Source organism: Papaver somniferum, unplaced genomic scaffold (assembly GCF_003573695.1).
Source record: "Papaver somniferum cultivar HN1 unplaced genomic scaffold, ASM357369v1 unplaced-scaffold_125, whole genome shotgun sequence".
In the NCBI taxonomy this organism is placed as follows: domain Eukaryota; kingdom Viridiplantae; phylum Streptophyta; class Magnoliopsida; order Ranunculales; family Papaveraceae; genus Papaver; species Papaver somniferum.
The window spans coordinates 7,223,794-7,237,767 of NW_020621603.1; the positions used below are offsets into that span (position 1 = coordinate 7,223,794).

General features: G+C 36.3%; 1 protein-coding gene across 1 annotated transcript; it reads left to right on the forward strand.

The window, feature by feature from the left end:
- Positions 1 to 1,153: 1,153 nt before the first annotated feature.
- LOC113331616 lies at positions 1,154 to 5,149 on the forward strand. Its single transcript, XM_026578308.1, has 6 exons — positions 1,154 to 1,291; positions 1,531 to 2,565; positions 3,205 to 3,264; positions 3,422 to 3,435; positions 3,867 to 3,972; positions 4,126 to 5,149. Exons 2-6 carry the CDS (start codon positions 2,395 to 2,397, stop codon positions 4,867 to 4,869), a joined length of 1,095 nt encoding a protein of 364 aa, XP_026434093.1. The 5' UTR covers positions 1,154 to 1,291; positions 1,531 to 2,394; the 3' UTR covers positions 4,870 to 5,149.
- The last annotated feature ends 8,825 nt before the right edge of the window (positions 5,150 to 13,974 follow it).

The following is a 13,974-nucleotide window of genomic DNA, read 5'->3' on the forward strand; positions in this document are numbered from 1 at the left end:
TTGGCTAAAGCGAAAGCTTACCAACACATATTTCGAGAAATAGATAGGCGAGTTAAACTCGGCTCGAAATAACAAATGTGTATAATGAAAGTCTATACATCAGCACGACTTTTGTCTCAAGAGTAGGAGATAGAATAGATAGACTTTTGAGTGACAGATAAGTTCAAGTCTCCACATACCTTTTAGTCGATGAAGATCCACCATTTCCTTGAGTAGTCCTTCGTATTGTATGATGATTGTCTTGGAGTCTTGATCTCAACTACACTTTCTATCCTAGTCCGAGACCTTTAGCTATGTAGGCTAGAAATCAAGACTTATAGTTTTTATCACTAACATTGACAAACATGCTTGAGATAGCAACGCATGCAAGTTCGACCGAGCAATGCTCTAACACTTTTTAATGAAGATGTGCATACTCTGGAACTTGTGGAAGATGAGAAACGACATTGTTTTCTCACATGCTACTTTCTCAGAAAGCATTATTATCAAGAATGCTACCCAGGATTTCAACTTGTGTATTCGCGATATTTCAGAATTTTCAGCTGCTGATCTCTAGGGCCATCGGCTACCAGACTGGTATCTTCCTTCTCACCTTTTTATCAAGATCAATGTTAACACAACATTCATTCCTAATAATGGCGATGCAGGCGCAATTGCTAGAGATCACATCGGTGCGTTTCTGGGATGTGCTACCAGCACTTTTGACTCTACTTCTTCTTTACTAGTGGAGTCTATAGCCTGCAAACTGGGAGTTGAATTGGGTAGAAGATTTGGCTTTACCAAAGTCATAGAAGGTGATGCTGCCAATGTTACTTATGCTGTGCTTGGTGATGTTTATGACATTCCCTAGAGTATTAGGTATGTGATTTTAGAAGTTAGAGATATATCAACTTCTTTTATTAATGAAAACTTTGTTTATGTTCCTAAAAGTGCAAATAATTTGGCACATTTGTTATGCCAATATGATATGCATGAGAATGTAAATATATGGTGGAACGCAAATTCTCAATCTCTTTGTATATCTGTTCAAACCTCTCTGTTTGAGGTCCTTCGATAAAGTGAAGCTCCTTTGAGCTCTTTTTCTCTTCAAAAATAAAATAAAATCCCTTTTATTAGTGGACCATAATTTGGGACCACCTAAAAACGACGACCCTAGATATTAACACGGCTGGAATCTTAAATACACGACCGAAAAGTCTGTGAGGGCCGAATATTTTGATCTCTTCGAGAAAGTGTTAGATGCACTCCGAGCCACGTCATGTAAAACATTAACCCAAAAAATTCACAAAAGGTAACCACCGCCGGTAGATGTGACTCTTGCTCCTAATCTTTTTCAGTTCACCGTAATCTTAATTCTAGATGATTATTATCTTCAAAAGGTCTGTAGTAAGACATAAAACATGAAAAGGATTTTTTTTTTTTTTTTGTGGGAATGGACATCAGTTCCAGTCAGGGCTTATTGCTTATCCCTTTTTTTATTTTATTATTATTTTTTTTTTTTTAAAGTATGCTTATGTATGTTATCAGCAGACACAAACCAAACCAAAAGAAAGAAAGAAACAACAACAACATATTTGGATTGGAAAATGTCAGGAAGAGAAAGTATAGGAGAGGAAGAACTATGCAAAGGAGGAGAAGTGCCGAGAGATACTATTCAAGGTATTAGAAGATGCAAAAGGAGGTGGATGAAACGCACCAGTGGTTTGCTCATGGATTTGAGATTTTTGTAAGGTTGAATTTAGAGTTTGGAACTTTAGGTATTTTGTGATGTTACGGTTTTTAGTTTGTCAAGGAAGTATATTCAAAGTTGTTGGAAGTCTTGTAATGCTCTGGGTATGAATGGGAAAATTCAGTTTCTCAAATACAAAAATTAGTTTGTTACCTTGATTTTGATTGATTATTTCATTATGATTTTCGATTATCGTCATAGTTTCCCCAATGCTTGTGTTCGTCTTACCCGCAAATTAAGCGACCTTCGTCGAATTTCATAAACTAAGTTTTTGGATTATCCGGTGGTGGTTCAGTGGAGTTCTGGGATTAACCGGTGGTGGTGCGGCGGAGTAAAGCGGTACAATTGGCCCTGTGTATCTGAACTCCAATGATGAGAAAAGAAGAGTCAACTTTTTCAACTTTTTACTTTTTGGTGACAGGAGTTTACTTTATGTGGCCCTGTATATAACATTTTGTGGCCCTGTGAACAACAGCGGTCAAAACGACCAAACTGAAATTTCCCCCTTTATTCTTAGTTTGGGGGGTATTTTAGGCGGCAAAGGCAAAACCCTCATCATTCTCAGTTCCAAATCTTCTCGGAAACAAATATCTTTATCATCAAACAAAAACACAGATCAAGTAACATTATTATCCTACACCACTCTCATTAATCTTCCCGCCAAAATGGGTTGCCCTAAATCAGGAGGTGTTCAACAAGAAACAGACGCCGATGTTGTCGGTGATTATTCTGCGAATACTAGTTGTGAAGCAGATCCTTCTTCTTTAGGTATTTCTGAATATATTGAAGGTGAAAGAGTTTTTGCTTATCACGGTCCTCGTATTCACGATGCGAAGGTTCATAACATAAAAAAAAACCTAATTTTTTCAATCTTAGGCCAGAATTTGTTACTGAAAATGTTTGAAGGTTGAAATTTTATCTGAATGAAAAGAAACATTTGTTTGAAATGAATTATCATACTTTCAATTTCTGCTTTCATCTAGGGTTTTGAACATATAGTAGTATCTAATTTTAGGTTTTCTCATATTGATTGAACTGAAACTACTGAAAGTTCTATATTTATTTGGTGATGGACTGGTTTAGGTTTCTGCCATTCGTCATCTCTAAGTAATGCCATTCTTAACTAGTAATGGCTGACCCCGTGGGTGCCGAATTTAAAGCTGGCCAAATTCACAGTGCAGTAAAATGGAAGAATTTGTAGGGATATTGGATTTGGAGTTACTTCTTGATTAATAGGAATCACTTTTAGTCCCCACAAGAGAGCCGCCTGCATCATCATCAACAAAGAAATAATTTTTACCGTATAGTTATAATTCATGTAGTACCTTATAAAATCTGAATTACATTACTTGTTCTTCATAAGGAATAAAGTAAGCATGTGTTATTCGATGTGTCAATTACAGGTTTTGTTACCTTCTGTTGAATCATTATTTAGGTTCTATCATGGCTTACATATACTTCATTTGTTCATGAAGGTCCTAAAAGTTAAGATGCAGAAAGTTACGGAGGAAAAGAGATATTTTATCCATTACCTTGTGAGTAAAGTTTCTTATTTTCTTGTAAATTTGTTTTTCTTTTGAGCTGGTGCTTATTGTATTTCCTAGTGAACTGTTTTACTGCTAACTGCACAAAGTTGAGAAATTGAATGATTGGTCACCCTTCTATTATTAACACACTATCTTTCTTTTGCAGGGTTGGAACAGAAAGTGAGTTTATGCTCTTTTTACCTTAGTCTTAAAGAAATTTATTGACTTGTGTGTGGGATATGCAAGTTAACTCATACTTAACTGTTCTTTCTCTCTCGCACTTACCTATCATAGGACATACCCTTATTTCTGCAGTTTCCTGTGTATGAGTTCTGTGCCTTTTAACTAAATATAATTGGTCTAAGAAAAACTTGTGTAAAATTCATTTTGTTGACAGTGCCATAAAGAAACATGGATTTAGTGTCTAGTTAAATAGTGGTACTTAACAGATTTTTTATGCCTTCCCATCATGAAGTGGAATCATAATAGATTGTATATTGAGTAAAAAGTAAAAGGAATCTAAATTTTCGTGATATTACTGTCTTTAAATTTTCAAGTTTGGCTTAGTAATATATTTTGTCTTATAAAAATGTTAAAACCGTTATCAACAGCTGGGATGATTGGGTTGGCGCGGAACATTTGTTGAAATTCACTGAAGAGAACAAGAAACTGCAAGAGGAGCTTAAACTAAAACAGCAGGGTACAGGCAAGAATCCAGTATGTCTGGCTGATAACGTATTTTGACTTCTATAAATGAAAAAACCATCAGCATCAACAACTGGGATGAATGGGTTGGCACGGAATGTTTATTGATGTGTTTGTCTAAAGTCCTTTATTTTTCTTATCTCTCTTTTTACTTTTATTTTTGAGGTTTCAGCTACGAGAAAGCATGAGGTTCATGAGGCTAAGAAAGGCGCCAGCAAAGATGGCAGGACTAAACGCCGCAAGAGTAGTATTGCCTCTCTAGCTGCTTTAAGTACTCCATCTAGTACCAATCAAGGTGTTCCTCTTGTCTCAAATGAGCTAGGTTCCACTGCTCAGTCCTCCGGTCAAAGCAGAAGGACTGTTATGTTTGAGCAGTTGGTTGAGCGTGATTCACTGATTGGTTGTGGCGGCTATGTGCTGGTGTACGATTTTTGGGTTCCTCCAGAACATGAGGCCATGTACACGGAGATTGTGAAAAACCAGGGTCACATTCCTAGTATGGAAATCCTTCCCGAGATGAACACATTGGTTTCTTTGACTCGCAGCCTGTTGCAAATTGCCGATGATATGACTAAAGCTGAGCAAGTTCCTCCTTCAGCGGAGAAGTTAAAAGGGTGGGGTAAGGTAATAGCTTCCGCTCAACGTCTGAACTTCAATGTTAATTGGATGGAAGTTCTTTTGAAGGAAATTGAGACCAAGGTAAATGCTCGGCGGGCGCAACTTCCAAGCGTTATTGCTAAGCTGCGAAGGAATCTGGTCCTACTGCGGGTAGAAGCCCAGGCACATGCAGCTACTCAGGAACGGCTTGTAGCTGAAGTTGCAACTAAAGCTAATGTGACTAATGCTGCAATTGTTACCAATGAAAAGCTACTTCGTGAAGCAGAGGAAGAACTTGCAGCTACCCAATGAGTCTCTTGCTTTTCTTTTTTTATGTCCAACTCTAGTTTAGAGTTCCATGTCTTCTTCCTGTACATTAGCATCAAACATCAAGTCTTGGGTAAATATTTTTTCGTCAATGGGTCTAGGTTGAACAGTCACCTCAAGTATATCGAATATTACCTCTCTCATCTCTATGAACTGAGTACTAAGGTATGAAAAAGGTGAGCGGAAATTCCACCACCAATCTGATCTCCATGAACTGGGTACTAAGCTTCTCCATATAAGATATTTACAACTCTTGTTGCCTCTAGTACTACCATGTCATCTTTTCTATCTAAAACTAGGTTTCTGCCCTTTTGTTTTTTACATCAAGTTGCATCTATCACACTCTTGTTCAACTTATTTAAGATTTCAACCTGGTTGATGCTTCCATATATTCCAATTTGAATTTCTGCTTTTCAATTTATTGCCCGAGAAGTTGATATCTCAAATATCAATTTCAAAATAAAATAATATAGTGGCATGCTGGCATGTAAGTACATTAGCAAACAATTGAAACTCAATAAGCATGATTAACATTCATGCTTAACTAGTTAAGAATTTTAGACAGCACGTATGTTGACATGCTGAATATTCAGTCCAACCAATATAAAATAGCAAGCTAGGATCAAATCGTACCGCACAAAGTATAGACTTAACAAGAGAAGCGCAATCAGGGTGAGAAATGTTCATAGACTGAAATGCTTTCTTCAATTCCAACTCCTGGTTGGAGTCGCAGCAAACACTCTCATCGTTAGGACAAAATTCCAAAGGGATTTTCGGCCTAAATGGTGCCTCTGTAGCATTTAAAAAAACCAAAAAACAATCATGATTTCATTAAAAGAATTTCAATATGCGCGGTAAAGCTGCAGAGAGAATGAGAGACTTACTTGAATCAAGGCATAAGGGATGAGAAGCAGAAGGGAGTGGAAGAAGAAGCAAGTAAGAACAAATGAGAAAAATGTTAACGACAAAACTCATTTCTTCAATTCTGTCAGAGCGAGGTTTCACAAGGAGCTAGGGTGAGAACCGAGAACCGAAACTCTTTTCCAGTAATAATTACCGGGTAGAGCTGAGATAAACCGCGAAACGATCTTATCTCCAAAATGCGACAAAAGTTTTTACATCGGCCGTCTGCCTGCCTAGGCGCAACCCACCTATTGGTAGGAGTAATCCTTAACACATTCCGTGTCGTGTTGTGATGAACAGGGAATGAACACATCGCTCTAGTTGGGTTTACGTATTCACGACCGTTAGATTAGCATATTCACTTTATCCCTGCCTAGAAAGCAGAGCAAGTCTGCCAACTAGTGGTTTTACAAGTTCGCATGCTGAGGGTATGACCATCGTCTAAGTTGACCCTAATGAATGGGGCGTACACATGAACAAGAATCCATGTATACGGCTTACCACCCAGATGTGCATGTCACCAGATGCTGATGCAACGACGGTCTTAACGCTCAACATTGTTGAAGGGTCCGGTAGTCTGGTCATTCCGGCCAAGGTCATTGCAATGATCTATCCCCATCACGATGAAATTTTCGAAGATTATCCGGGCCTGTCGGCCAAAGGATATATACTCGTTGAATACATCAGTGTAGCGCGCGTGCGGCCCAAAACATTTAAGGGCATCACAGACCTGTTATTGCCTCAAACTTCCATGGTCTAAATGATCATAGTCCCTCTAAAAAGCTGGTCGCGGAGGAAATCCTCCGCATAGTTAGTTAGCAGAATGAGGTCTCGTTCGTTAACGGAATTAACAAGACAAATCGCTCCACCAACTAAGAACGGCCATGCACTCCTTGAATATTGAACGGAATTCACAAGGAGCTAGGGTATCATGGTATAATCATCATGATTCTTTTTGTATTCGTTCTCTCCTCTCCTGAACATTGAACCTAGTATCTTGAACAAATTCCTATTCCTTTGTCTCTTTTATGCGCATTCCCTGGTAGACACTCCTTCACGCATAACCAGGTTCCATGTTTATTTTATTTATTTGTTATAGCTTCGCATAATTTAGAAGCGTACGTCTCTCACTTTTCGATGTTTTAGAAAGCGGCAAGGACAGAAACTAGTCGGCAACATCAACCGATGGTATTGTTTAGAGCTTCTCCAATAGTGGTTGTGTGTTTCTTAGGTGGCAACACAAATAAAACATACTCATTCCAATTTTTCCATAACTCTAGGGAGGAAAAATAGTTCTTCTCCAATGGTGTTGATTGTGAATTTTTATGGATTAAATATAAATTTTATCTTTAGTAATTTTTAGATTTATTAGAGCTAAAAATGGTTATTTAATATATTTCAATTAATTTAGGTAAGCAAAAGCTTACTAGGATGACTTGACATTGTCAAAGTGAATGTCTAAAACTTGACATTCACCTTGACAATGTCTAAAAAAAAATGAAACCATGTCATTTTCACATTTGTTTAAGAAGTTGGGGTTGGAAAAGAATTTTAGGAAAAATGAATGTCTATTTTATGTGGATTTAGACATTTATCTTCACATACATTCTATTGCAGAAGCTATTATGTATACAGTTTTCCCAACCTTTTGATACTGTACTAGAAAAATAAACGAAACAAAATCACCGCACATTTGCGTTTTTATACTATAATTTTTTGAACTGTGAGATTATATATTAGAAGAAAAAGAGTACGTACAAATATTATATTATAATTTTTTGAACTGTGAGATTATATTAGAAGAAAAAGAATACGTACAAGTATAAAAAAGCTGAGATCAGAGCTTCAGAATCAGGCATTCAGAAAACAAGAAAAGGCCATGCACAGCGTCAAAAAGAGTGGATCCCAAATAATCAGAGCATCTAATTTTCAAAGTTCCAAAAGAAATAGCAAGCTCTGGGTGAAAAGCCTCGCACCAGCCATATATCAGAGCCATGAGTTACGATTCTTTTTCTTTACACGAAAAGAACAAAATTTATTAAAAATGAGTGTATTAAGATAATAATGGATCTGCAAAAAAGTTATACAAAAAAAAAGGAAAAAAAAGAGGAAAACACGGAGCCTCCTAGTTGTTCGTACACAACGATTATAGATCAGTGCCTTGACACTGTCTTTGATTCTGTCAATAGTGTTGTATTTGCAATTAGAAACTCTATCATTCCTCTTTAGCCAAACTTCCCACCAAATCGCAAAGGGATGATATCCTAAATATTTCTTCTTATTTTGTCATTAGTTTTATGTTTTCTCTTCCACTCCCAAATGGTGCTTTTTAGAGAATCTTGAAACACCCAATACAACTCGTAAACAGATAAGAAATAATTCCATATTTATCTGATTGTATCACAATGCAAAACGAGATGTTGATTTGATTCAGCAGCTCCCTTACATAAAAAACAACTATTGATCATGATAGAGCTTTTTATAGTGTCCATAGTGACAGGAATTATTTACTACTCTACAATCTTTTGATGCAGAGGATATCACTCCTAACCAAACTACTATGTACTGTGGTGAAAGCTTTCAACTTGGTGCTATGCCTAGCTCAACAGAATGCGGTTCTGTAACCATCAGTTAGCTGCTCTGTTTTGGACAACTTCTCTGTTTTTCTTATTAAAAAAAATGTCCACAGTAGGAGCAACATTATAACAAAGAGTCCAAATAAAAAAGACCACCTTTTGTGGCATCTTTGGGTTCCAAACACATTCGTGAGGAAAAATGAGCATCCCATCATCTTCCAAATTCTTGTAGAACTTTAACACAGAGAAATTTTTGGTTCTAGTTTGCTAGACCTTGTGATCACTACCAACGTCGTTGTTGAATGTTGAGAGCATATTAAGCAGATGAGCAGTGTCTTCAATCTCTTCTTGTTTTAAAGCCGCAAAAAACAAAATTCCAATTGTTTCCTGTTTTTACCTCGAACATTTCTTAAATACTAGCATTTCGTAATCTGCTTATGTTAAATAAATCAGGAAACATGTATGTAATTGCTTGATCATTGAGTCATACATCCTTCCAGAATAAACATCTACCATCATTACTCACTTGTTGAGTTCTGTGCAACAAAACTTTTGCTCTTCAATATACCAGCCCACGACTCTTACCAACATATTTATTAGAGTTGTTAGGCAAAAAGGCCTTCGTGTAACCACCAAACTTGTGATGAACAACTCTTCTCCATAAAGATTTTTCTTCCTTCCCATACCTCCAAATCCACTTTGCATGCAATGCCTTGTTCACGAGTATTAATTTTTTTGATTCCTGCACTACCACCTTTTCTTTTGACAAGCTAACTTTATCCCATCCTATCCAACCTTTCTTAAATTTTTGATTCACAATACTCCAAATAAATTGTCTCATAAACTTTTTTCATCTGCTTTTCAACTGAAGCTAGGATTTCAACAGTAACCTCCCTCCTTCTGATAAGTATCTCCTTTGCCACATACTAAATTTATTTTGGAACTTCTGCAATATTACATCTCAAACTCTTACAACTTTGGATTTACTATCAAGTGGTATACCTAAGTACTTCATCGGAAAAGAAGTTATACAACAACAAAAAATGTTTGCACCCTCAACAGTATTTGTAGCATTACCCAATGAAACTAATGTATTTTTTAGAAATTCACCTTTAAACTAGAAATGAGCTCAATAGCCAGAAGTACATTCTTTAAATTACCTAACTGCTCACAACTGTCAACCAAGAAAACAATGAGATTGCAAATGAATAATCTCAAATGACTCACTTGATAGCTTGAAACCTGTTAAAGCATAGCTCGGTTGAACCCACCAAGCGTTGGTATGTCAGATTTCGTTGTCATATTTTAGTATCAAAACTCATCTAGAGTCGATTGATTAATTACTAGAGTCAACTTCGTTTAGGTTAGACTATAAAGTCTAGGAATGTTGAGACTTACAAGATTATACTCTGAAGAATGTGAAGAAGTAACGATTGTAACGAAGACATCATCCTTCCATTTGAGGTTAGTAATACTGACTTGACTTGTTTACATTCTTAACGTATCTTTCAAGTCGCTTTATATTGAAAACATAACATGCGAAGCTATACTTATGACACTCTAGTGATTAGACTTGGTCATAACATTATGGTCAAAGTATCAAGGAATTATATTGAATTACGAAGTATAACTCTTATCTTTTGGACTTCGTAAATACGACATAAACATAATCTATATAAAGTGTTATTTGATTATGTGTGGGATATATGTGTAATTTCTGTTAGAGCATTGCTCGGTCGAACTCGCATGCGTTGCTATCTCAAGCATGTTTGTCAATGTTAGTGATCAGAACTATATGTCTTGATTTCTAGTTTACTTATGACTAAGTCTCGGTCTAGGATAGATAGGTATAGTTGAGCTCCAGACTCCATGGCGATTATCTTACGAAGACAAAGAACTACTCAAGGAACCAGTGGAACTTCATCCGACCAAAAGGTATGTGGATACTTGAACTCACATGTCACTCAAAAGTCTATCTACTCTATCTCCTACTCTTGAGACAAAAGTCGTATCAGTATGATAGTTTTCATACATACACATTTGCTATTTCGAGTCGAGTTTACTCGCCTATCTGTTTCTTGAAATATGTGTTGGTAAGCTTTTGCTTTAACCATTTTCATCTTTACCCGTGGCGAAAGTCATGATGACGTTTCAATCTTGAAAACAACTTTGATAACGATAGTCGATTCTTTTTGTCTAGCGACTATCATAACATTATAGAAGAATCTTTCAATGATTGAAATGTGGAGTTGAGATTACGTAACCACTATGGATATATGCATATATAGTGCACATTAGTGTATAAATCCATGTGCCGGAAACCAAGTGCATGTATATGTGTGCACGCGATATTGGTGAAGGAGACAGGTTAGGTACGCGTACTGGCGGAAGTTTTCATACCGAAAATTTCTGCTGTAGTTTGTGAAGTTTGCAAACTGAAAAAACCAGTCACCTATGTATGCGTACCCGTATGCGTACCCATAGAAGTTTTCAAACCGAAATTTTCTGCTGAGTTTCCAAACTCAAGTCCGTTAGCTATGGTACACGTACCCGTTGCGTACCTAAGCTGGTTATATTTCTCAAATCGGAAGTTCATGAACTTAAACAATAAATCAATAAGGAATGCAATCTTTGCAAACCGTGGCTATATTGTTCATGAATTGATTCAAGTGAATCAAACCAATTTTTTTTCAATTGTGTCTATGTATAAAGACCTAAGCAATTGAACAACTCTTGAACTAGTTCTTATGAGTCATTTGAACTAGTTATGAGAAAGATGAATACGGTTAATATGAAAGTGCTCATATGGCTAACCATTGGTTAACTATTTGTGAACCAACCCAATGTACACGTTTAGGTAGGGTTACTCAAACCTAAATGAATACATTTCATTTGTGTGTGAGACAAGCTAAGTTTCGATCTAACGGTTGAAAGATATTATCTTGGATAAGTCAGGTTTTTCATCTAACGGTGAATATTGAATGCTTTGTTACCAAGGTAACTTAGATTGCAAACCTTGATTTGAAAACTATATAAGGGAGACGTCTAGCAACCGGAAAAAATAATCCCCACACCTCATGTGTGATACTAGTTGGTTTTTCTAGAGTCGATTCTCCTTTAACCGTAGGTTTCTTCTCGAGACCCTGTCGGTTAACGACTTAAAGACTTCATTGGGATTGTGAAGCCAGACGAAACTACTTCTCTTGTAGTTGAGCGATCTGATCTTGCCATTTTCCATCGTACGAGTTCAATTGAATAATTGACTTGAGATTATATCTCCGATAGGGCAAGATAAAAAGAAATCATAAACATCTTCGTCTCATCGTTTGTGATTCCGTAATATCTAGTTTCTCTACCATACGATTTAGATTATTATGAGGTGATTGATAATACTAGGTTGTTCTTCGGGAATTTAAGTCTGGTTTATCAATTGGTTCCTGTTCACCTTGATTTTTATTAAAAGACGGAACAAACTTGTAGGTTTTTCTGTTGGGAGACATATTTATATATTATCGTAGACTTTTCTGTGTGATACAGATTTTTTTATTAAAGTCTTCGACTTTGAGTCGTAGCAACTCTTGGTTGTGGGTGAGATCAGCTAAGGGAATCAAGTGCATAGTATCCTGCTGGGATCAGAGACGTAAAGAGCGCAACTGTACCTTGAATCATTGTGATATTGATTAGGGTTCAACTACAGTCCAGACCGAAGTTAGTTTATAGTAGGCTAGTGTCTGTAGCGGCTTAATACAGTGTGGTGTTCAATCTGGACTAGGTCCCGGGGTTTTCTGCATGTGCGGTTTCCTCGTTAACAAAATTTCTGGTGTCTGTGTTATTTCTATTCCGCATTATATTTTGTTATATAATTGAAATATCACAGGTTGTTCGTTGTATCGATCAATTGTGAAATACAACCTTTTGTTGTTGATTGGAAATTGATTGATCCTTGGATATTGGTCTTTGGTACCATCCAAGTTTATTATCCTTGTATTTGATAAAGACTGGAAAATTCTTATTTGCTTGAGTAAAGATCAAATCAAATCAAGTGAGAGAGATATCAACTCCTCGATATACTTTTCTCTAAATTGAGTCTGACTATCTAGTTGATTACCTAGAAAGTATATTGGAGTTCGTCCATACAGATTGCTAATCGAAATATTGGGTGTGGTTGTTAGACCCCCGCCTTTTCAATTTCATCCTAGAAAATTATGTATTATTACATTGGTTTAAGGAAATATATGTATGAACTCATTTCATAATCGAAAGGAAAATCATAAGTGTGTTGGTCCAGTTTACTGTTGAATAATATTTGGATGAATAATGCAAGATGACAAGGTAGAACCGATTTTAACTTATGTTGAGAATCAAGGTAAAACCGGCCATATCCTATATTGTGTGACATGGTATAACCGATCCTAACTAGTTTTGGGAAGCATGGTATAACCGGTCATAACTTATATCTAGTGTCACGGTATAACCAATCCTAATTAGTATTGGGAAGCAAGTTATAAACGGTCATAACCTATACTGGGAGTCATGGTATAACCGTTCCTAACTTAGTTTTGGAGCCATGGTATAACCGATCCCAAGAGAAAAACCGAGTTTCCAACATTCACATATTTCTTTATGTTGTGTGTCAATTTGAAATTAGGGTTAGCTAAGATAGGAAACTTCTAGATGTCGACGTTATTTGAACATGTGCATAACTCTTATTAATTGTTCAAAGATATTCCTTGATGCTCAAGCTGAGCCCAACCTAAGTATTGAAAAGTATTTAATTATGATTTTCGATTATATATGTTTTAATTACCAGCAATTAAAGTGTATACTCTAGAAAAAGATTATTAGTTAAGGTACTAAACTAATAATAGAAATTTTCTAAGAGATTCAGAGATATTGTTTGACATTAATTGGAAATAGGAAAACCAAAATTAGGTACTTTGTTGCATATCTTGAGAATATTTTTGATTTTGAAATTTCCTTGTTGTCCAAACAACCTTGGTCTAAAAGTACTCAAGTTTTCATTTCTTGCAAACTATCCTAAGAGCCAGGCAAACTTCATTCGTGTTGTTTCTGGCGGAGCCATCTATCCGGAGAGGAAAGTACCCTAATTAGGAGAAATCTCTTACGACCGCTCGTATAAAGACTTTTGTGGGATCAAGAATCTCTACAAGTACCGTTGGTGGAAAACTAGATAATTGCATTGTTATTTTAGTTTTCGATTATTGATTTGATTGACTAACGATTGTTGATACTTTGATTTCACCTACTTTGATTATTCTTGAGAGCCTTCTCTTCTAACATAAGAGTCACTCAAACTAGTCAAAGTATCGACTGGATCTTTAGAATTGTTGTTAGATCTAAAGACATCTCGTGATAATCCATTGTTAACAAACAGACTCCGTTCTGTGCGTGATTGATCACAAGAGGAATCAAGTTTTTGTGTGAAGATACCTTAAAGATATTTGAAGATTTAAAGACAAAGAAAATTTATCTAATTAGTTTTTTTATCTTGTGAATTTTGTGCACACATCTTGATCGGATGGGATCCAACTAGATCTTGTTTATCTTTGATAGACGTGTGATTATCTAGTTGATAAGATCAGCATCACTT

Bases quoted from the DNA above. Each gene is read 5' to 3' on its own strand.
- LOC113331616 (XM_026578308.1), top strand. From the start codon at position 2,395: ATGGGTTGCCCTAAATCAGGAGGTGTTCAACAAGAAACAGACGCCGAT. The intron at 2,566-3,204 runs GTTCATAACATA...TTGTTCATGAAG, and splicing joins CTCGTATTCACGATGCGAAG to GTCCTAAAAGTTAAGATGCA. The intron at 3,973-4,125 runs GTATGTCTGGCT...TTTATTTTTGAG, and splicing joins AGGGTACAGGCAAGAATCCA to GTTTCAGCTACGAGAAAGCA.